General features: G+C 45.4%; 1 protein-coding gene across 9 annotated transcripts in view; it reads right to left on the reverse strand.

Annotated features, from left to right (window-relative positions):
- IL1RAP (interleukin 1 receptor accessory protein) overlaps window positions 1-23,741 on the reverse strand; it is a 236,369-nt gene that overhangs the window by 83,680 nt on the left and 128,948 nt on the right. For 8 of the 9 annotated variants that reach the window (XM_033959009.1, XM_033959010.1, XM_033959015.1 and 5 more), the window contains exon 2: window positions 106-167. In XM_033959009.1, coding sequence (XP_033814900.1) covers window positions 106-166 — 61 coding nt within the window. In that variant the 5' untranslated portion in view covers window position 167. Of the gene's footprint in view, window positions 1-105; window positions 168-11,833; window positions 11,855-23,741 lie in introns of those variants that run through there. The other variant, XM_033959014.1, reaches the window with a different exon arrangement.

Here is a 23,741-nt window from a genome sequence, read left to right on the forward strand (position 1 = left end):
CTCTAGTAAGCATCTGAAGTTTTTTGGGATTGGACCCAGAGCGACAAGACAAGACCATTCAGCCTGCAGGCCCAAACTCAAAACATGGCTTACCACACGTCTTACCTGAGAGAGTGACCTCTATCACGTTGCAGGCCCAGAGAGAAACGAGCAAGAACAACTTCATTCTGTCACAAGACACAGAAAATGAATTATTAGATTTCTGATAGCACAAGATTCAGTATTAGGCAGTAAAATGCAGCAGGTAATCAAACAATCCAGTGACAGTAGCCTGGACACACAGAGTTTTCGAACAGTCTGTAGCACAGAGGGTATTTTATGTAATCCCTGCCATCCCCAAAATCATTCCTCCCCCCTCCCCCATCTTACTATTAAATGTATGCCGGAGAGATCGGCTCCATTACCATTCACTGGTCTCTGGGTTTTCCAAGCAGCCCTTTTTCCCATCTCATTATCGGCCAGCTGACTCCCAAAGGAGTAACCTAATGGTCAGCGCAGTGACCTGAGAGCCTGGGGAACTGGGCTCGATTCCCACTGCCGCTGCTTGTGACCTTGGCAAATCACTTAACCCTCCACTGACCCAGGTGCAAAACTTAAGCTGTGAGCCCTCTAGGGCAGTGGTGTCAAACTCAAACCATTTGCATGGCCACATTTTGAATTTGTAAGTACTTGGAGGGCCTCAGAAAAAAAATAGTTAATGTCTTAATAAAGAAATAATAATTTTGCATGAGGTAAAACTCTTTATAGTTTATAAATCTTTCCTTTTGGCTAAGACTTAATAATAATATTGTCATTTATAGCTAAAGAGATATATGATCAAGAAACTGTTATTTTACTTTTGTGATTATGATAAACATACCGAGGGCCTCAAAATAGGACCTGGCGGGCCGCATGTGGGCCCCGGGCCGCGAGTTTGAGACCACTGCTCTAGGGCATATGAAGTATGTGTACCACATCGCATCCATGATCATATAGAAGTCAGAAGATTCAGTATACTCTTTCTTTAAAGCAGGATTTCTGGATGCATTATTGTTTTAGACCAGGTTGTTTCACTCAATTGCCAAATGGGGAGAGAAAAAGGAAAAAAACCACTGCGAACCAAAAATAATGAAGGATCCCTCTGGGTCAGCAAACTGCTGGGAGCTGCATCCTAACACTGGCGTCCCTCCCACCTCTAAAGATAGCATCAGAGCATGGATGAAATGATCGCCTGCTGTGATATTTTTTGAGGCAAAAATTGCAACCTATCTTTTTCTTCTAGTTAGAGAGAGAGAGAGAAAAAAGAGCAATTCAATTATATTGTTTACGGCAGTAGGGTAAGAGCCAGAAAGGCAAAAGGGTGTTGAGGGAGCAAGATGCTGATATGATCCAAATTATATGAATATGGAGAGAGATCATATTTGACGGCCTCATGGTTAGAAACTAATGCAACTAGGTCACTGCCTCCAATGATTACCTTACGTTCTGGAACGTTGGCCGCCTCACTGCTGTAACCTCACGCAAGCGCTTTCATAGAAACATAGAAATAGACGGCAGATAAGGGCCCACGGCCCATCTAGTCTGCCCACCTTAATGTCCCTCCCCTACCTTTGCCCTGTGAATAGATCTCATGTGCCGATCCCATTTGGCCTTAAAATCAGGCACGCTGCTGGCCTCAATCACCTGTAGTGGAAGACTATTCCAGCGATCAACCACTCTTTCAGTGAAAAAGAATTTCCTGGTGTCACTCGTAGTTTCCCGCCCCTGATTTTCAACGGATGCCCTCTTGTTGTCGTGGGACCCTTGAAAAAGAAGATATCTTCCTCCGCCTCGATGCGGCCCGTAAGATACTTGAACGTCTCGATCATGTCCCCCCTCTCTCTGCGCTCCTCGAGCGAGTATAGCTGTAATTTGTCAAGCCGTTTTTCGTATGGTAGATCCTTGAGTCCCGAGACTATCCGGGTGGCCATTCTTTGCACCGACTCCAGTCTCAGCACATCCTTGCGATAATGCGGCCTCCAGAATTGCACACAGTATTCCAGGTGGGGCCTCACCATGGATCTATACAACGGCATAATGACTTCCGCCTTACGAAACCCCTTCGTATGCAGCCCATGATTTGTCTTGCCTTGGACTGTACGCGATTGTCCTCTCCACTCCACCTCACAATTGCGTACAGACCGCAGGAAAGCGCTTGCGTGAGGTTACAGAAGTGAGGCGGGCAAGTTCCAGAACAATGGTAACATACCGAGGGCTTGAAAATAGTACCCGTGGGCCGCGAGTTTGAGACCACTGCCCTAAACCAACCAGCTAAGACAACAGAGTTCTTCTGAAAAAATCTTCCAAGACACATCAGTTTGTTTCTATCATGCACCAAGCCATTTCCATCAGGTTCTGGTGTTCTGCCTGGGATAAGAATGAAAATGGCCGGGACCTTCCCCTCAGTTTGGACCCAGTGCCTATTATTGTAAGTTTTCCTGCATCTGGTTGGACTGAAGCAACCCCTAAGCTGCAGAAAGAGCAGAGAACAGCCTTTGGCGTGTGAGCAAGGTCCCTGCAGAACATGTTCGTGTGAGGCGCACCGAGATCTTTCTGCAAGCCTGAGTCAGTTTCCTGTATTGGACTTTTGCAGTTCCTGCTGCCAGACCAGAAAAGCGATCACAAGGCAGACATTTATTACAGTAATACTAATTACTGTGACTGATGACTTTAATTTGAATTCAGACACTGCTGGGTCTTAAAAACAAGAAAACCAAACCAAAACAAGAAGCCATGGTGAATCTGAAAGAGGAGTTGCACATTTAAGCATGCACACACACACACACACACACACGAGTGTTGCGCGGGGACAGAAATCCCACCCATCCCCGCCAGGATCCTCTCCGTCCCCACCCGTCCCCATAAAAAGCAGCAATTACTTCTGACAGGATCATCAATTCCACAGTTTCTTTTGCTGTTTTCCTTGTGGAATCTCTTTGGTGGAACCCTTTTTTTGTTTTCTGTTCAGGTAATTAACTTATAAACCCCCTCTTTTACTAAGTCTGATGTGTCCATTATATTATATGGACGAACCCTTCTTCCAAAGCCTTCCATCCCCGTGGGAGTCCCTTTGGCTAGAGGGGGGTCCCCGTGGGAGTCCCGTGGGTTAGGGGGGATTCCCACGATCCCCGTTCCCGTGCAGACCTCTAACACACACACACATATGTACTGTATACACTGATGGGGAGCAAATTTTGCAAACAAAGCTAGTTGCAAGGCAGACAGATACTTTTGTAGTCACTTAATTTGCACTGAATTTTCAAAGAGAAATCAACCAGATAATGTCTAAAAGGAAACTCTTAGTACGCAGTTAGAAAGGATGGAAAATGCCATTCTCCCTCCCTCAAAAAATTTGCTTGCCCCTCCCCCCCCTTTTGCCAACCACTGGGAAACTGGCAGCATTATATACTACAGGTAACGATAGCACTTGTTCTGTCTCTACAGGGTACCACAAGTATATTCAGTTCTGTGAGCCAGCAGTTCCTGGCAGAGAATGACACGGGGTCAAATTTTTCTCTGTTCCCGCAGGAACTCAGTTTCCCCGTCCCGTCCCCGTGAGTTTTGTCACTGTCCCCGTCCTTTCCCCATTCCTGTTCACTCAGCCTTAACTGCACAAGCCTCAAACATTTAGGATTTTTAAATGTTTGAGGCTTGTGCAGATGAGGACGGAGCTTAGGCATTGGTGGAATGAGGCATTATGACATCACAATCTGAGCTCTAGTATGTTGCTACTTAGGACTTTAAAGCGTTTGAGGCTTGTGCAGATGAGGACGGAGCTTAGGCATTGGTGGAATGAGGCATTATGACATCACAATCTCAGCTCTAGAATGTTGCTACTTAGGATGTTAAAGTGTCTGAGGCTTGTGCGGATGAGGACGGAGCTTAGGCATTGGTGGAATGAGGCATGATGACATCACAATCTGAGCTCTAGAATGTTGCTTCTTATGATTTGAAAGTGTTTGAGGCTTGTACAGATGAGGACAGAGTTTGCAGGAATGGGGCAGAGACAAGAAAAGAACTCGCCAAGACGGGGCAAAAAAATGAGTTCTCACAGGGATGGGGAAAAATTTGTCCCCGTGTCATTCTCTAGTTTCTGGATTTTGATTATGTGGGCGGCGTTAAAGGGCCAAATACAAGTGCATACATCTGAAAATCCAATGTTATATGCATAATTAACTTCCCCACAGTAAACATACTACTTCTACTATTATTATTTCTAGAGCGCTTCCAGAATTACAAAGTAAGAGACAGTCCCTGCTTGAAAGACCTTACAATCTAAACAACCAAGATGGACAAACAGGATGTCATGGATACAGTTAAGGGGAAGGGTTAATCTGCTGGCTGGGTTGGAGGGCAGAGTGTGACATCACTGATGAAGTTGGCTCTTATTGGTGGAATGATGCATTATGATATCACAACCTCGGCTCTGCTTCCCAAAGACTGAAACTCTTCACACTACTACTATGAATTATTTCTATAGTGCTATCAGATGCACCCAGCGCTGTACAGAGTCACAAAGAAGACGGTTCCTGCTCCAAAGAGCTTACAATCTAAAGAGAAAAGACAGTCAAACAGGATGCCAGGATAGGGGATATAGTTAGGGTGTATGGTTAATCTGCTGGCTGGGTTGGTGGGCAGTAGGGAGTACGGTTAAGGATTGAAGACCATATCAAAAAGGGGGTGTGACGGACAAACTCAGGTAGTTATTCCAGGCCTAAGGGGCAGCTAGATGAAAGGAACGAAGTCTGGAATTGGCAGTGGAGGAGAAGAATAAAGCTAAGAGCAGCTGATCTGAGGAACGGAGTTCTTGGGGAGACGTATAAGGAGAGACAAGAAAGGAGAGATACTGAGGGGCTGTGGCATGAACACACCTGCATTACTACTACTTATCACTTATACTGTATAGCGCTGAAAGGCGTGCGCAGAAATGTATATTGTCCCTTCTCAGAAGAGCTTACAATCTAACTTGGACTGACAGACATGGTATATAGGGTATATATGCTTGCAGATTAGTAATAAGAGTTTGAACTGTATGCAGAGGCGGATAAGGAAGCCAGTGAAGTGATTAGGGGGGAGGGAAGTGTAGCGAGGTTGGAGGAAGAGAAGTTGTGCCGTTTGAGTTTTTGCACCAATTGCACGGAGAAGTAAATTGCAGTAGTCTAAGCGTGAGGTTACGAGAGTGTGGACAAAACATGTGTAACAGGAGGTTGACTTTCAATTACAAAAAATATGGGAAGAAGATTTAGTCACCAAAGTGCTGGGTTTTAGATCAGACACTAGAAATCAGCTAATAAAACCCAAATTGATGTACTTTCTGCAACATAGAACTCTATGGGGCTCATAATCGAAACGGAAATACAGTGGTGCCTCACACAACGAACTTAATTGGTTCCAGGAGCAAGTTTGTTATGTGAAACGTTCGTTATGTGAAACGCGTTTTCCCATAGGAATACATGTAAAAAAAAATAATTCGTTCTGCAGCATAAAATATGCTAAGATGACATAAAAAAGATAAATTTTTTGTTATTATTTTTATTTAGATACATCTAAAAACATACATCTCCCTGTCCTTTTACTTCCACTATCTTCCTATCCCATCTCTATTCCCTTTTGTCCCTCTCCCCATGATCAATCATCTCACCACCTCTCTCTGCCCTCACCCTCAGGGTTCAAGATTGCTTCCACTCTTTTTCCTGTTGTTCTCTCTGCCTGTCACCCTATGATTTAGCATCCCTTCTGCCCTTGTCCAATATTTCCCCTTCTCTCCCTCCCTCTCATCCCCTGCTCCAACATGTGCTTTCAGCGGCCTTCTCCCCCCTTAAGCGTCTTTTCTTCTCCACTCCACCTTTCCTCCCTCCCTGCCTCCACCTTTGTGGCGCTTTTGCACCCGACCGACAACAGAACAGGCCCGGTCGGACAAATCTCCCTGTCCTGTAGCTGCGAATCTAAATTACCTTCTTACAGCAGCTGGATTATTGAAGCTGCTGTAAGAGGTAATTTAGATTCGCGGCTACAGGGCAGGGAGGTTTGTCGGCCGGGCCTGTTGTCGGTCGATCGGGGGACCTGACCAGCTGTGCACATTCTTCGGGGCGGACCGCCCCCTCCCCCCTCTTTCGTTCGCCATTGCCTTCTTCCTACCTGCCCTGCCGCAGCCGCACACAGCCGACCGGAAGTCTTCCTGATGTCAGCGCTGACGTCGGAGGAAGGGAGGGCTTTGCTTAAGCCCTCCCTCCGACGTCAGCGCTGACATCGGGAAGATTTCCGTTCGGCTGTGTGCTGCGACAGGGCAGGTAAGGAGAAGGAGACTACCCTCGCGGCTCGACCAACCCCGCTGCGATCCAACCCCGCAGGAACCCCGGACTTCGTTGTGTGAAACGAAGTCCGTTGTACGAATCAAGACATAAAGTTCGTTGTGCGCAGCGTTCGCTGTGCGAGGCGTTCGCTGTGCGAGGCACCACTGTACGTCTAAAAACCGGCCTAAATCAGCACTCAGACAATCAGTGAGACAAGTCGTCCAAGAGCCGATAATCGAACCGGGTTTTAGACATAGGCCATCTAAAACCAGGTCTAAGTCACAAGAACCAGATAACTACTGTAGGGACAAAGTACAGACCCCTACACACTCCCCCAGTGATCACTGACCTTCCCCCCCCCCCACCATAAAAATCGTAATAACAACTTTACATATCTGCCTTCAGAACATCAGCCCCTGGCAGCCTGGTATTGGAAAGCCTAGTAGAGATGCACAGAGGTGGCTTAAGTGGTCTGCGGGGGTGGGATGGAGAGGAGGACCCAGGCCCATAAGCTACTCTAACCACTGCATGCATAGTGAAACATGTGCACCCCCCAAAAAAAACCACAATCCCTTATGTACTGCCTTCTAAGTGGCACCTGCAGCCTTAAGGGCTATTGGGGTGGTAGTCAGGTAGGTCTGGTCAGTTCTGGGGAGGTGTTTTGGGGGGCTCACCATGACCTATAAGGTTGTTGTGGTGAGATGTGTATGTGGCACCCTTTTTGTGAAGTTCACAGCAGTGCCCTGTAAGGTAGCCCACTACTCTGATGCAATGTTTGGGTGTCCAGTCCATCACGTTGCTGACCCCGCCCACGTCCAAAAGGTCCTTTTCTAGGCGTCTTTGACTTGGATGAATTTTGGGACGAAAATGGATGACTTAGCAGTCTGGACGATCGGACGGCTGGACGTAGAGTTAGATGATTTTTGGGGAAAAAAAGATATGTTGAACATATTTTTCAAAAATGGACCTTTTCCCTTGTCCGACTTTGAGCGACGAGCGACTTAGGTGTATCTTTTGATTATGCCCCTCCACGGTTTCTGGTTAGAATAGCAAAAATTACTGAAGATATATGTTGGATTTGCCAAAGTAAATTGGAAACCCCATCACATTTACTTTATTACTATGAGACCAAAAACAATTGCTAGATGCTATCACCTGCAAGTCCTTAGGAATTCCCACCACCATATCTAACGAGGATGCATACCGGTTAAATTTTATGACTGCTAATTGCACTAAAAATGCTCATTAATAACTAGAAAAATCCCTTAATGCCGGAATTTAAAGTATGGTGGAATTAATACGATTGTGCAGCTGCAGTGAAAGCAAATTTTACTCTGGAATCAGGTAACAGCTGGATTAAACCAGATAAATGTGCTGGAAGCTGATAATCTGTCAAACCACCTTATTGTTACTGGTTATGCTAGTTTAATTACAAATTTAATGAGAAAAGAAAAAAGAACTGAACTCAAAAAGCATGTCTGTCACTCCGAGAGATGCGGTTTTCACACTGGGAGCTCTAGCCAGCTGTACAGCTCAAGACACTCCAAAAGTGATGGACTTGGTTGTTCCAGAGCTTACAATCGGGAACTTTTGATTCAATATGTCATGGATATGCTTGCGACGAACCAGCACCCATGTCCTATCTCAGCCTCCATGCACACAAGACCACTGATATTGCGAAAGACACAGGGGAAGCCACTGCTTGCACTGGATCGGTAGCATGGAATGTGGCTACTCTTTGGGGATTCCGCATGGAATGTTGCACTTGTTACTCTTTGGGGATTCCGCATGGAATGTTGCACTCTTTGGGGTTCCGGAATCTTGCTTACTCTGAGATAATGGAATGCTGCTACTCTTTGGGGATTCCACATGGAATGTTGCACTCTTTGGGGTTCCGGAATCTTGTTACTCTTTGGGGATTCCGCATGGAATGTTGCACTCTTTGGGGTTCCGGAATCTTGCTTACTCTGAGATAATAGAATGCTGCTACTCTTTGGGGATTCCACATGGAATGTTGCACTCTTTGGGGTTCCGGAATCTTGTTACTCTTTGGGGATTTCGCATGGAATGTTGCACTCTTTGGGGTTCCGGAATCTTGTTACTCTTTGGGGATTTCGCATGGAATGTTGCACTCTTTGGGGTTCCGGAATCTTGTTTACTCTGAGATAATGGAATGTTGCTACTCCTTGGGTTTTGGCCACATACTAGTGACCTGGATTGGCCACCGTGAGAACGGGCTACTGGGCTTCATGGACCACTGGTCTGACCCAGTAGGGCTATTCTTATGTTCTTGAGGGCAGGTCAGCCTCTGATGCTCAAAAGGGTTCTCGGAGGCATTTACTGATTGCCATAGCAACCAATGAGAACCCTATGCAAATGCATTACAAAGAGCTCATTAGTATTTAAATGAGCTCTCCTTGTGATGCACAAAAGGAAATGCTCACCTCTTCCTGGGCACAATTTTCTGGGAGGTCTGGAGCTGCTGGTACTGTTTGAGCATCTGTTATGTGTCTGTATGTCCCGCACCTACGGCCAGAACGTAGCTGTTAGACACGAGACACACACTCGCATAACAGACGCACAACAGATGCGTCCATATCGAGAGGCTAAAACAACAACAACAAAACACTTTCATAAACTACCTATGAGCTCATGTGATCAGGCGCTTTGCCTACTGATTTGCTCTTCTGTGCAGGCACCAGACACAGCTCCTCCCACTTTTACCGGACTACTCAGCACAAATAACATGCATATGGTTTGCGTGTTATTTGTGCTGAGCATAGCCTGCTAAAGTAAAATCGCTCTCAACCCGATATTTTTTACCAGTTTGCTGGAGCTTTGAGCATCGGGTCGTCAGGATGTAATCTTTTTCCCAGTTGCAGGACACCCTGGGGAAGATATTTGCTCCCAGTTCCAATCTCCTTTGCAAAGAACTGAGCTGCCACTGCAGCATCCCACAGGGATTCTGGGAGTGTGTCTCCTTTTTTACACTGAATTTCAATCAGTCAAGCTTCGGGCCCGATCTGGGCAGGTCCGATGAATTCAGTAAAGGCAAATATGCAGATGGGGACAATCGGAGGAAAGCCCCCATCTGCCTGCACGGATCGCTGTTGTGCAATCCGCGCGCATGCGCAGACCATCTGTAGATGATCTGCACATGCCCGTATGAGCTGGGGCCGTTTTTTTTTTTCCTAACAGCCTAACCCGTAAAACATTGTCAGTAACTCCAGGTGTGTCTCTTTTACAATTCTTCGTTTGAGTTTGAAGCTGGAGCGGCCGCCTGGCCGCGGACGACCTCGCCTCCTCTTGCCCTGACTCTCCTGCTCTCTGCCTCCCTTCCCCACAGTGCAGCCCCACTTTAAAACCATGGGTTTGCACTGCGGGGAAGGGTGGCAGAGAGTAGGAGAGTCGGAGAGTCGGGGCAAGAGGAGGCGAAGTCTTCCGCGGTTAGAGTGGAAAAAAGGATTTGAAAATCATTTTTGTGCGGCAGAGACGGTAGAGAGCAGGGGGAACCTCGAGGAAGAGGGCTTTTTTTTTTTTTTTTTAAAGCTGCTTCATTTTCCATTTGCAGCAAATTTAACTGTAAGCTTCGCAAGAGCTGTATTATTCCTTTCATATCAGTTTGGATTTCAGAGCAGGAGAATCGGCTGGGACGTGAGCGACTGGTCCTCACCAGCTGCTTGGTTCTGATCGGCCAGCCCAGTCGGTGTGCCTGAAAAATGTTAGTGAATCGCTGCCTTGCTAGATCTGCATGCCATTTCCCTAATTTGCATGCGTGGATCGGATCGGAGCGGCCAGGTTAGTGAATCAGGTCGGGGTCGTAAAGGGATCGCAAACCGATCGATACACGATCGGTTTGCTTAGTGAATCTAGCCCAAAGTCTCTACATCTACCCTTAATCCCATTTAAACTTCCAGTGATTTCATTTACCGAACCACTAAACAAACAAGAACTTAACTGCAAAGTAAGAAGGTGGTTTGCGTTTGTTTGAAATGGAATTCAAGTCCACGTTTAACTATTTGTCGTAATGCCAAAATTACATGTAGAGAATGAGCAGAATCAATCATTTCTCAGTTCAATCTCTTTGAAGATTGACTTCATAATAGATAAAACATAACCTAAAAAAACCAAACACGCTGCAACAAGAAAATGCATCTCTGCAAGTCGTACCATAAACGAGTATATAAATCTCATAACCAAACATCTATCAAGCAGTAATAAACTCCGTACACATTCATGCATTTCCAGTCATCGATGTTAGGAAATTCTTCTTCACGGTAGATGGCTGGATTGCCCTCCCGAGGGAAGTGGTAGAGAGGAAAACGGCAATGGAATTCAAAAAAGCGTGAGATAAACATAGTGGATCTCTAATTAGGAAACAAAGGATGTAAATTATAGAACTAAAGCCGGTACTGGACAGACTTGCACGGTCTGTGTCCCATAGGTGGTGATTTGGTGTAGGATGGGCTGGGGAGGGCATTAATAGGAACTCCACTAACTTGGACCACGAGGATGTGACTGGACAGACGTTATGGTAGATATTCTGCAAACAGGATGGTTGGATAGGCTGGAGTGAGCTTGGACGACAACTTCAGCTTTTGGACTTTATAGTCTATGAAAGACATGGGCAACTCCGGTCCTCGAGGGCTGGAATCCAATCGGGTTTTCAGGATTTCCCCAATGAATATGCTTTGAAAGCAGTGCATGCAAATAGATCTCATGCATATTCATTGGGGAAATCCTGAAAACCCGATTGGATTCCAGCCTTCGAGGACCGGAGTTGCCCATGTCTGGTCTATGACCCAGAAACATCAAAGAAGAGCCAAGTTAATTTAATCATGTATTTTTAATGAGAATAACTAATGGGCAGACTGAATGGACCATTCAGGTATTTATCTGCCGTCATTTACTATGTTACTATCACAAAACATAAAAGGGTATCTTATATCCCAGGTGGAATATACCCACATCTTAAATCAGGGATCTCAAAGTCCCTCCTTGAGGGCCGCAATCCAGTTGGATTTTCAGGATTTCCCCAATGAATATGCATTGAAAGCAGTGCATGCACATAGATTTCAGGAACTTACAGGTCATGGATCTGGGGGGCCACCGCGGGAGCGGGCTGCTGGACACGATAGACCCCTGGTCTGACCCGGCAGAGGCAGTGCTTATGTTCATGCATATTCACTGGGGAAATCCTGAAAACCCGACTGGATTGTGGCCCTCAAGGAGGGACTTTGAGACCCCTGTCTTAAATGCATCTCCATCATACTGCAGATTTAGGATTAACACTGGGAATAAGCAGAAACCAATGTGAGAAGAGCAAACACATGCTCGCCATTCCCCCACACAAATGTGTTGCCATCACGGCATGGATTTTGAAGACTCGCCATTAAAAACACTAACATGTCAATGTCACAGCATGGATATTGCAGACTCGTCATACCAACACAGGGGCTAACGGTATCCCGGTACCTCCACTTAATCCCCTACTGTACCATGCTTTTCCTCATGGAAATCACCTGGCCTGGATGACATTCTTTCAACCAATCAAATTGCTCCATTGAACATCGCCCTCTTTCTGTAGCCAGCTAAACTTCCCAGAGGACAGGTGAGGAAAGAGGAGAGAGCTGCTGTGGATCTGATGAGAGAGAGAGAGGGAGGGAGGAAATGAGAAAGGAGGGAGAGGCAGGAAAAATTTTAGGCATATCCTTACATAGCCAGGGAAGGCATTATAAAAAAAAAAAAAATTCCTGCCGACACCGATACAGCTGGCAACAGCCTGCATAAAGCTTCTGTTTTGGTCTTTTCCCTACATGAAACTGAATCAGGAGGAGTAACACGCTGGAAGGTAATTATTCTGCTCTTGCCAAGGAACACTTATCACGCTGAGTGCATCTAGCGCTCTCCTGCCTCCTGCCAATGTCTGTCAAATTTTCTTAAAAAGAAAGAAATTGTTTAAGTGAAGATCTGAGACTGCTCCCAGCATCCGTTCAGTCTAAGTGGGGTGGAACTGGGAAGCTGTGGTCTCGAGTCACTGACAGAGCAAGCATTTATCTGAAATGTGCAGTCACTTCCACAGTCTAGAAACACAATGTGCTGCTTAAAATTCACTTTCAAGTAACTCCACGTGTCAGGCTCTGGAGGCAGAGAAAATGGCGCAACTTTAATTAAGACACACACTGCCTGTGGTCCCCAGAAGATTCTTCTTAGAAGCAATGACATGTCAAAGTGAAGCCGGGCAAACTGATTAATATGTAGTAGTTATTCACCTGAAGTAGATCTGCAATACAGAAAACCTCCCGAAGGCATAGGCGATCGAGGCTGAGATTAAATGTACGCACCCCATCGCAAAGACATATGCCCTGCCTGCAGTTCAAGAAAGCTAAAACCTATTGTAGTCTGGTCCTGAGTCCCGCCAGCCCATACACAGGGGGCAATTAACATAAGAACATAATAGCAGCCATACTGGATCAGACTGAAGGGCCGTCTAGCCCAGAATTCTGTTTCCAGCAGTGGCAAGTCCAGGTCACAAGCACCTGGCAGAATCCCAAAGAGTGACCGATTCCATGCTACAGATCCCAAGGATAAGGAGTACCTTTCCCCATGTCTAATTTAATAGCACATTATGGAAGTTTACAAACTAAAACTTAACTTTATATACTGGGTCTTCAACCAGAGGAAGCTTGATGCGGTTAACAATAAGTTAAAAAAAAAAAAAAAAAAATGCTAAAATACAATTTTCAAAATGTTTAGCAAATAGAAAAGTTTTTAAAGGTTTACAGAAAGATCGGAGAGCTGGGACACCTCAGAATTAAAGGAAATTCAATCCATAATTGGGGAAATTTAAAAGCCAGAGAAAGGCTGAAATTCTTGACTCCTTTAATTCCTTTCCTAGAAGGGAGGGAAAGTTGAAATCGTTGAGTGCCTCTCGCATATGAAAATCTATAAACATTCCATAGAAGAGGGACAAGAAGAATAAAAATGCCCTATAAAATTTTAAAAATAATGCAAAAACTGGTCCAAACCGTTTTAAAACCCAGACACGCTAACATAAGAACATAAGATTTGCCGCTGCTGGGTCAGACCAGTAGTCCATCGTGGCCCATCGTGCTCACGCGGTGGCCCTTAGGTCACCAGTGCCATATTTGAGTCTAGCATTACCTGCGTATGTTCTAGTCCAGAAGGAACTTATCGAACCTTTTCTTGAATCCCTGAAGGGGGCTTTCCACATCCTCCAGCAATGAGCTTTAGAGCTTAATTATTCATTCAGTGAAAAAAATATATATTTTCTTCTATTTGTTTTAAAAGTATTAATATGTAACTTCATTGAGTGTCCCCAGGTCTTTATATTTGGTTAAAGAGTTTTAAAAAAAGGTTCACATTTATCTGTTCTATTCCACTCAGGATTTTGTAGACCTCTATCTGCTGTCTCTTTTCCAAGCTAAAGAGTCGTGCAACAAGAAAGCTCCAGCGGCAGATTCTTCAGCCCCCCAAGGCTCCCCCATTCCAGTCAGCCACCACCGCCTGCTTTCCAGCCTCACCCTGAATCCTGCTGCACCAGGGCCGACGTGAAGGGGGGGACATTGCCCCCAAACGCTGAATCGGATTCATCATGGCCAGTTTATGGCGATGAAACGGGCACATTCAATCATCTTAAAGCAGGGGTCTCAAAGTCCCTCCTTGAGGGCCACAATCCAGTTGGGTTTTCAGGATTTCCCCAATGAATATGCATGAAATCTATGTGCATGCACTGCTTTCAATGCATATTCATTGGGGAAATCCAGAAAACCCGACTGAATTGCGGCCCTCGAGGAGGGACTTTGAGATCCCTGTCCTAAAGTCACTGATATTATCCCAACTAGGGTATCGCAATGTCCTTTATACATGGGAAAAACTACAAACCATTCAAAATGTAGCAGCCAGATTTATTTTCTCTTCATCTAAATATGACGAAGTGATACCCCTATACCTCGAACTACACTGGCGGGAACTGGTAAAACACGGACCTTACGGACCTCGCGGATCTAAAACCGCTCGTCCTTAAAAATCCGAGGTCCGTGCATTGACAAGTCCACCTTCGCTTTCCCTGCAGCTCAGCTCAAGCCCCCAGCTCCCTTGCGGATCTCATGGATCTGAACTGCACGTCACATCCTTAAAAATCCGAGGTCCGCACCACTTTTAGTCTGGCTCTGACAGAGCTCTATGACAATTTAACTCTGACGGATCCTAATGCTTTTCCCTCCCTATGCTAGGATCCTGTCAAGAGTTAAATTGTCATAGAGCTCTCTCAGAGCCAGACTAAAAGTGGCAGGGACCTCAAAAGTGGCGCGGACCTCGGATTTTTAAGGACGTGCGGTTTTAGATCCGTGAGGTCCACGTTTTATCCCTTCCCTACACTGGCTCCCTTCAAAGCAAGGTATATTTTTAAACTATGTGTACTGATCTTTTAATCTTCCATGGCGAAACACCAGACTACGTGTTGAATTTAATTGACATACCACCCAACGGCAAATAAAACCTGATCAGCAACCATAAGAAAATATGATTCCCAAATCCTAGAGGAATCAAATACAAAACCATTCACTTTACAACCTTCCCATACCTGGTAGCAAATTGGTGGAATCTTTTACCAGCACAAGGAACATGCCCTCCTACCAAAACTTTCATAAAGACCTACAAACCACCCCCCTCCCCCCAAACAACAGGCTATGACCAATAGAAACCAAACAAGACTCAAACCAGTAAATAGTGAAGAACTAAGGCCAGTACTGGGCAGATTTGCACGGTCTGTGTCTGTATATGGCCGTTTGGTTGAGGATGGGGTGGGGAGGGCGTCAATGGCTGGGATGGTGTAGATGGGCTGGAGTGAGCTTTGACAGAGACTTCAGTACAGTGTTCTCCCACGAAACGCGGACTCCTCTGACCGCCTCTTCCTGTAGTAAAGTCAGGCTATACCAATCAGGAGCTGCATGTCAAAGCATACACAACATGTCAAACCAGGCGATATGTCCATTACAAGAAGCCTCATTGCTCTGCAGGAATCGGTCACAGGCTTCCAGAAAGTTAAGCTAATGTAAGGTCCTAGATGTATCTGGCTCCCAGCTAGATACAAGCACCAATCTTCATCCTACATATCTGAAATCTAATCTCATCTAATCTTCAATTTCTGGGTCTCTCTATGCCTATCTAGATTCAAAGCAGCTTACAAATCAAGAAGTTTACTTGGTGCAATTTCCAGAATTGAATGGGCAGATCCAAAAGGTCCATAAGTATTTTTACCTCTGAATGCCAACGCTGCACCAAATTCTCAAAGCAGAATGTACTTCACCCAGAAACTGCCCAAGGGGAAAACACCAGCAGAGATCTGTACCTGCCTGTCCTGTGGGCACTTTTTCTGCAGCCAGAACATGCTTCATCCTAAATATATACAACTACCAGGTTGTTAGCGCCTCTCGCTTAACCCATCTTGTGACAACCTCCACAAAAAAATGCAGGTAAAGTGTACACACTCGTAGACACTTACCTACAAGGTGAGCCGTTTTCATATAGCCCATCTCTACAGGTAAATGGCTCTTGAAAATTACCCTTTCTGTAGCTTTGGGTTTTATGGTGCACACCCTGGACAGGAAATAAATTCCTGTCATGGACACCTTGGGCAGGCTAATTGATATAGTGTTCCCAGGCAGACCTAGGTCATAAGGGTTAGGCCAATCCTGGCTTAATTTTGCCCTGTTGCATCTCTACATTTCAGGATTCTCATTCCTTAGAGAGCCTGAATGTCCTGTTATAGCCGTAGGAGCAACCAGGGCTGTGAAGTCCGAGTTATGTTGCCAAAGTTGGCGTCTAAAGCAATTTGGGGTGGAGTCAAATGTTCCGACTCCAAGTTCAGCTTCAAAGAAAAAACTTACAATGTTATAACAAACAGTATTTTTTTTCCATTTAATATTTATATATAGGTTCTTTGTTCAAACTGCAAATAAATATATTATATGATCCTAATTTTGCACATAAAGAAATATCCCATGTTTTTATAATTAATCAAATTTCTTTTAGATTTACTATATATAGTAGGAGTCAAGTCAAAGGTTTGGCGTAACGACTCCACAGCCAGTGCCAAGGACTTTGAGCAATCTGGTATCTGTATTGCACCTACCACTGAAACGTTACCAGTGACCCTGATCTGACCTTCTGATCTCAGAGTCTCAGTAAAAATGGATTTACACCAAGGGGTACGCCAACTTTTTACATCTCTAAAATATGTTTTAAAGAAGCCTAGTTACATAAATATCGCCTACCCTCTCTGAAAAAAGACAAAAATGAAACTGGTTCTTAGTTTCTCTCTTTTTTTTTTTATTAAAGGTTGGATTTAGGAACTCATAATTGCAGTTGGAAATCAGGTTTTTCCTGGGAGACTGGCTTCGCTGCTTCCGTCAGACAGCTAATGCTTTCAGCTTACTAATGCGTCGCCTAAAACTACATGGAAGAAAAAAAAAAAGCACAATTCCAAAGTGATCTGTGGGTTTGACTTTTGTGCATAAAGAAGAAACCCTGACTTGGAAAATGGGACCCTCCGATCACACATGACTAGTGCCCACTCCCTAATTAAGAGGAGCTTCACGGTCCATGGACCAAGAATGGCCCACAGACACACTAACAAAGTAATCATTAATAGATCAAGGCCTCCTCGCCCACCAAAACAACTCATCCCTTCCTTTCCCTCCCCTCATACCGTGTGCTACAGACCCCACTCAAGCTTTAATTGCTCTCCCAAGTGCCTCTACAGGTCTCTCGCTGCTTCAGTATTACCATGTCTGTTGGTGGGCAAGTCCAGGCAGCCCTTACCCTCCCGTTAAGAAAAATGTTTCTCTCCCCCACCCACTATTAACAATTATTCCAGTGGGAAGATCTCCCATGCAATTTCAATTTCTGCTTTCACATTATACAGCAGTTAATGGTCACAATAAATGTGATGACGGTGTTTACATAAAGAACTCTCTTTTCAAATGATCAGTATCTTGGCTGAAATTCTATTTGGGCTGATGTAACTCTAGGCTGCAGAGGCACAAAGACTACAAAGGAAATCGCTCTGATCTATGGTAGAACCTTCTAGAAACACAGAAACGTGATGGCAGATAAAGGCCAAATGGCCCATCCACGTGACTATCCCAGGCTTTCTTGAATTCGGACACAGTCTATGTCTCCACCACCTCTTCCGGGAGACTGTTCCACGCATCTACCACTCTTTCTGTAGAAAAGTATTTCCTTAGATTACTCCGGAGCCTCTCACCTCTTAATTTTATCCTATTCCCTCTCATTGCAGAGCTTCCTTTCAAATGAAAGAGACTCAACTTATGCGCATTTACATTACATAGGTATTTAAACGTCTCTTTCATATCTTCCCTCTCCCTATTGGCTAAGGCTCTTAACATTTGCATCTCCTCGTCCTATAGGCTAAGGCTCTGTGCACCTGCATTGTGAGGTCATACAGCTGCCCATCTGCAGTAACCATTCTCTCTTTCTCTCTCCGAGAGATCCCACGTGCCTCTCCCAGGCCCTCTTGAATTCAGACACAGTATCAGTCTCCACCACCTCTTCCGGGAGACTGTTCCACGCATCTACCACTCTTTCTGTAGAAAAGTATTTACTTAGATTGCTCCGGAGCCTCTCACCTCTTAACTTCATCTAATGCCCTCTCATTCCGGAGCTTCTTTTTAAATGAAAGAGACTCATTTTCTTTTTTTCTTCCTATTTTATTGCAGTTGTTTTCACTCCATGTTTCGATATAGTACACCGCTCTGAAAGTTGTCTTTGAGCAGTTTATCAAGCCTTAATAATTATAAAACTATCCCTAAAAACTGGAGAGATCCCGGAGGACTGGAAAATAGCGAATGTCACGCCCATCTTCAAGAAGGGTTCAAGGGGTGACCCAGGAAACTACAGGCCGGTGAGCTTGACCTCGGTCCCAGGAAAGATGATGGAAACGCTGGTTAAGGACAGCATCTGTGAACTCATTGAAAACAATGGGCAGCTAGAGTCGAGTCAGTATGGTTTCTGTAAGGGTAGGTCATGCCTTACAAACTTATTGTACTTCTTTGAGGGGGTAAACAGCCAGGTAGATAAAGGGGAATCAATAGACATCATTTACCTTGACTTCCAAAAAGCCTTCGACAAGGTACCACACGAAAGACTGCTTAAGAAGATATGGAACCACGGGGTGCAAGGGGAGATCCACCGATGGATCAAAAACTGGCTGGCGGACAGGAAGCAGAGGGTTGGAATAAAGGGGCACTACTCAGACTGGAAATGGGTCACGAGTGGGGTTCCGCAGGGGTCAGTGCTGGGACCGCTCCTGTTCAATGTCTACATAAACGACCTAGAGGTGGGAACAAAATGTGAGGTCATTAAATTTGCGGATGACACCAAACTATACAGCAGGGTTAAAACCATGGAAGACTGCGAATATCTCCAAAAGGATCTAACGACACTGGAAGAGTGGGCCAAAAAGTGGCAAATGAGCTTCAACATAGGGAAATGCAAGGTCTTGCATGTGGGGAAGAAAAACCTGATGTTCAGCTACAAAATGGGGGGTCACTACTTGGGGTAAGTAACCTTGAAAGAGACCTGGGAGTGATGGTTGACACAACACTGAAGGCGTCAGCGCAGTGCGCCGCAGCCTCGAAGAAAGCAAACAAAATGTTGGGTATCATTAAAAAGGGTATCACCACCAGGTCGAAGGAAGTCATCCTGCCACTATATCGTGCAATGGTGCGGCCACATCTGGAATACTGTGTCCAGTACTGGTCGCCGTACCTCAAAAAGGATATGGCGGTACTTGAGGGAGTACAGAGAAGAGCAACTAAGCTGATAAAGGGTATGGAGAATCTCTCATATACTGACAGATTGAAACAGTTAGGACTGTCCTCCCTGGAAAAGCGGAGACTTAGGGGAGACATGATAGAAACCTTCAAGATCCTGAAAGGCATAGAGAAAGTAGACAGGGACAGATTTTTCAAACTAAAGGGGACCACAAGTACAAGGGGGCACTCGGAGAAATTGAAAGGGGACAGGTTTAAAACAAACGCTAGGAAATTCTTTTTCACCCAGAGGGTGGTGGATACATGGAATGTGCTTCCAGAGGCTGTGGTAGATAGGAGCACTGTACAGGGCTTCAAGGAAGGCTTGGATAGGTTCCTAGAGGACAAAGGGATTGAGGGGTATAGATAAGTGTAGAGATGGGTTATAGGGATAGGAGTAGAGGTAAGTTACAGGAATAGGAGTAGAGATAGGTTATAAAGCTAGTCAGGGACCATTGCTCAGGCAAAAGGGCCTGATGGGCCGCCGCGGGAGCGGACCGCTGGGCGAGATGGACCTCTGGTCTGCCTCAGCGGAGGCAACTTCTTATGTTCTCTATTACTAACCAAGATTGGCTGACTAGGAATGACTAACAATTAACTTTTTGATGGGTACCATGGTGGATTTAAGATGTACAATTGTGCAATGTTGAAAATGTATCAAAGGAAAGGTGATTTTACCACCAAGTGAGGCTGCCTGTCCAGGAAATGCAACGACAAGTGAGCAGCGGAGACGTCTGCTTTCTCGTAGTTAATCTTTTATTCAGTTTGCGGTGAACGAAAATAATTGGGGGGAATGGCCCCCAATTATCTTCTACCTCATTTCGAATTCTACTCCTCCACTAGGTCTACCAGAAACCATAACCTCTTTGCATACCCGAAAATCGCAGGCTGCAGATCTCGAACCTTCCTGGACAGAACATTCAAGTTTCAAGCTGGTAGACAGCAATCTTGGCTAGGCTACTTTATTGATGTCGCTAGGTTGACCTACAGCGTCTTCCGGAAAGAATTAAAGACCACTTTGTTTAAAAAATTCATGTCCTAGCCAGACTTTCTCCCCCCGATCAAAGCTATCACACTTCACCCTGAATTCTTATTTTACTCATTATAGGTACCCTATATTCTCTGACTGCTATAATGTCCTCTTCACAATTGTACCCAGCTATTCGCTGGTTTCCGATCATTTTCAATGTAATATGTAAAAGTTAATTCTTATACTGTAACATATGTATATTTTTCTTCTAACCAATTTGCACCTTGTAATCACTGACCGCTCAGTGACCTCTTATCTATTTATACACTGTAATTCGCTGATTGAACAGCTATTCTTCATTGTGAACCGCCTAGAAGTCACAAGACTATGGCGGTATAGAAAAATAAAATTATTATTATTTTTTTTTTTTTTAATTCTTTATTCATTATATATATATATATACATTAAATGTATATATATAATCAATCACATTAACAATAAATATATCATTTTACATTCTATCATTTGTACAGTACATAAATTTTTATCCCTCCCCCTTCCCACCCCTCCCTACCCTGTTTCCCCGAATATATGATACTGTCTTATATTTTTAAAAACTCCAAAATATGCACAAGGTCTTATTTTCAGGGGGATGTCTTATTTTTCCATGAAGAAGAATACAGTACACATTTATTGCTGAAAAAAAGACATTTATTACCTGTATATGGTACAGGTCATCACAAACCAGAAAAAACTGTATCACAAACCAGAAAAACATTTAAGGCCCTGATTCTCCAAAAGTGCGTCCCGATTTTAGGCAGCTGTAGACATCCTACAGCTGTCTAATCAGCCAATCGGGATGCACGTTTTTTTAAAAAAAATGTTCCCCAGGCAGGCCGCCCGGGAGAGGCGTCCTATACTAAACGCCGATTCTGTAACCGGCGTCTTTAGAGAATCGGGTTAAATTAGACGCGGTCGCTATACTTATGGCAGCAAGGGATCTCCCTGCTGCAATATGTATAGCGGCCGCGGTTGTTGCGGCCGCCTGTCCCATCACCGACAGGAGAATGCCTAACTCCTCCTGTCGGAACCCCTCCCCCCCTCCCCCCCAAACTCGTAATCGCCGACAGGAGGATGCCCAACTCCTCCTGTCGGAACCCCGGACCCCCCGCCCCCCCCAAACTCATAATCGCCGACAGGAGGATGCCCAACTCCTCCTGTCGGAACCCCGGAACCCCCTCCCCCCCAAACTCGTAATCGCCGACAGGAGGATGCCCAACTCCTCCTGTCGGAACCCCGGAACCCCCTCCCCCCCCAAACTCATAATCGCCGACAGGAGGATGCCCAACTCCTCCTGTCGGAACCCCGGAACCCCCTCCCCCCCCAAACTCATAATCACCGACAGGAGGATGCCCAACTCCTCCTGTCGGAACCCCGGAACTCCCTCCCCCCCAAACTCGTAATTGCCGACAGGAGGATGCCCAACTCCTCCTGCCGGAAAGCCCAATGACCCCCCGCCCCAACTAATCTCCCTCCCCCAACTAACCTTTCAATGTTGGTCAGCTGGACGGTTCTTGCTGCCGTCCAGCCGACGGGTCTGCCTCGTGGAAATGAGACGGCACGCCCCTTCCCGGCCCATCCCCGCTAAATCTAAGGCCTGATTGGCCCAGGCTAGGCACCTTGGCCAATCAGGCCTTAGGATTAGTGGGGATGGGCGGACCCGCTATGCCTAAGGCCTGATTGGTCCAGGCTTCTACAGCCTGGGCCAATCAGGCCTTAGATTTAGCGGGGATGGGCCGGGAAGGGGCGTGCCGTCTCATTTCCACGAGGCAGACCCGTCGGCTGGACAGCAGCAAGACCCGTCCAGCTGACCAACATTGAAAGGTTAGTTGGGGGAGGGAGATTAGTTGGGGCGGGGGGTCGTTGGGCTTTCCGGCAGGAGGAGTTGGGCATCCTCCTGTCGGCGATTACGAGTTTGGGGGGGAGGGGGTTCCGGGGTTCCGACAGGAGGAGTTGGGCATCCTCCTGTCGGCGATTACGAGTTTGGGGGGGGGAGGGGGGTCCAGGGTTCCGACAGGAGGAGTTGGGCATCCTCCTGTCGGCGATTTCGAGTTTGGGGGGGAGGGGGCTCGGGGTTCCGACAGGAGGAGTTAGGCATTCTCCTGTCGGTGATGGGACAGGCGGCCGCAACAACCGCGGCCGCTATACATATTGCAGCAGGGAGATCCCTTGCTGCCATAAGTATAGCGGCCGCGTCTAATTTAACCCGATTCTCTAAAGACGCCGGTTACAGAATCGGCGTTTAGTATAGGACGCCTCTCCTGGGCGGCCTGCCTGGGGAGCATTTTTTTAAAAAAAACGTGCATCCCGATTGGCTGATTAGACAGCTGTAGGACGTCTACAGCTGCCTAAAATCGGGAAGCACTTTTGGAGAATCAGGGCCTCGGTGTACAGAGGCTGTTCCTGGGCTTGTTTTCCTGGACAGCGGAAGCAGGAAGTTGTGTGACCACGCATACGGTACTGTACCAGTACTCTGGATCGCCAAGACATGCTTGCCAAATAGTGCCTTATTTTCAGGGGGGGGGGCCTTATATTTCCCAGGTGGGGAAAAAAGGGGGGTGTCTTACTAAAGGAGGAGGTCCTATAATGGGGGAAACACGGTACCATATATTCCATAATCATATAAAAAACATATTAATAAAATATTAATAAAATATCCCTCACCCTACACAAATTAATTGATACATTAAAGGGAAACATTTTCAACTAATCCTTACAAAATTTTGCTAATGGTTTCCACACACCCTGAAATTTCTTGAAATACCCTCTTTGTACTGCAATAAATCTTTCCATTTTATAGATATGGCACAAAGAGTTCCACCAAAAACTGTAATTTAGTCTCTTCCAATCCTTCCAATTATATGTAATTTGCTGAATGGCAACCCCAGTCATTATAAGTAACAATTTATTGTTGTTCGCAGAAATCTGACTTTTTGCTCTCATTTCCATACCAAAAATCACAGTATCGTAGGATAATAATAATAATAATTATTATTATTATTAATCAAATCAGTTTTCACTTGGACTATGACCGGGTAAGAACAGAGAACCCCAAATCACCTAATTATGAAAGCTACATTTGAAGCACAGAGACAGAGTCTCTGATCGATGCAAAGGGAAAATTGCTCCCTTGGAAGAATAAGAGAATCCAGGTGGGCAATAAACCAGTTCATCACAAGAATATCTGGTTCAGATTCAGTAAATACTGCTCAAAGTTAAGGAAAAAAAAAATCCATGCTAAGCCCCACTTTATAAAGGGCAGTCCAGGCTGAGAATCCCTCTGCAAGAACAAAATAAAACCATTAATTTCCCAGCCCTCCCAGAAGTGATGACATCAGAGTCTGGAGGTAGGAAAATCAGCGCAAAATATATGTTATCCCTTCAGTTGCCGAAAGATTTAAGGTGAGCCAGGCCTGCAAGTCCACTTCTAAAGTGTTATTTTGTCATCGATTAGAGTCCATTAGGACGTTAAAACGTTTGCTCTTTGTTCATCTTGCTGAAATTAATAGTCATGTCCCGTTTTCAGAAATAGAGCTCAGAGAA

This window comes from Geotrypetes seraphini, chromosome 9, assembly GCF_902459505.1.
Source record: "Geotrypetes seraphini chromosome 9, aGeoSer1.1, whole genome shotgun sequence".
In the NCBI taxonomy this organism is placed as follows: domain Eukaryota; kingdom Metazoa; phylum Chordata; class Amphibia; order Gymnophiona; family Dermophiidae; genus Geotrypetes; species Geotrypetes seraphini.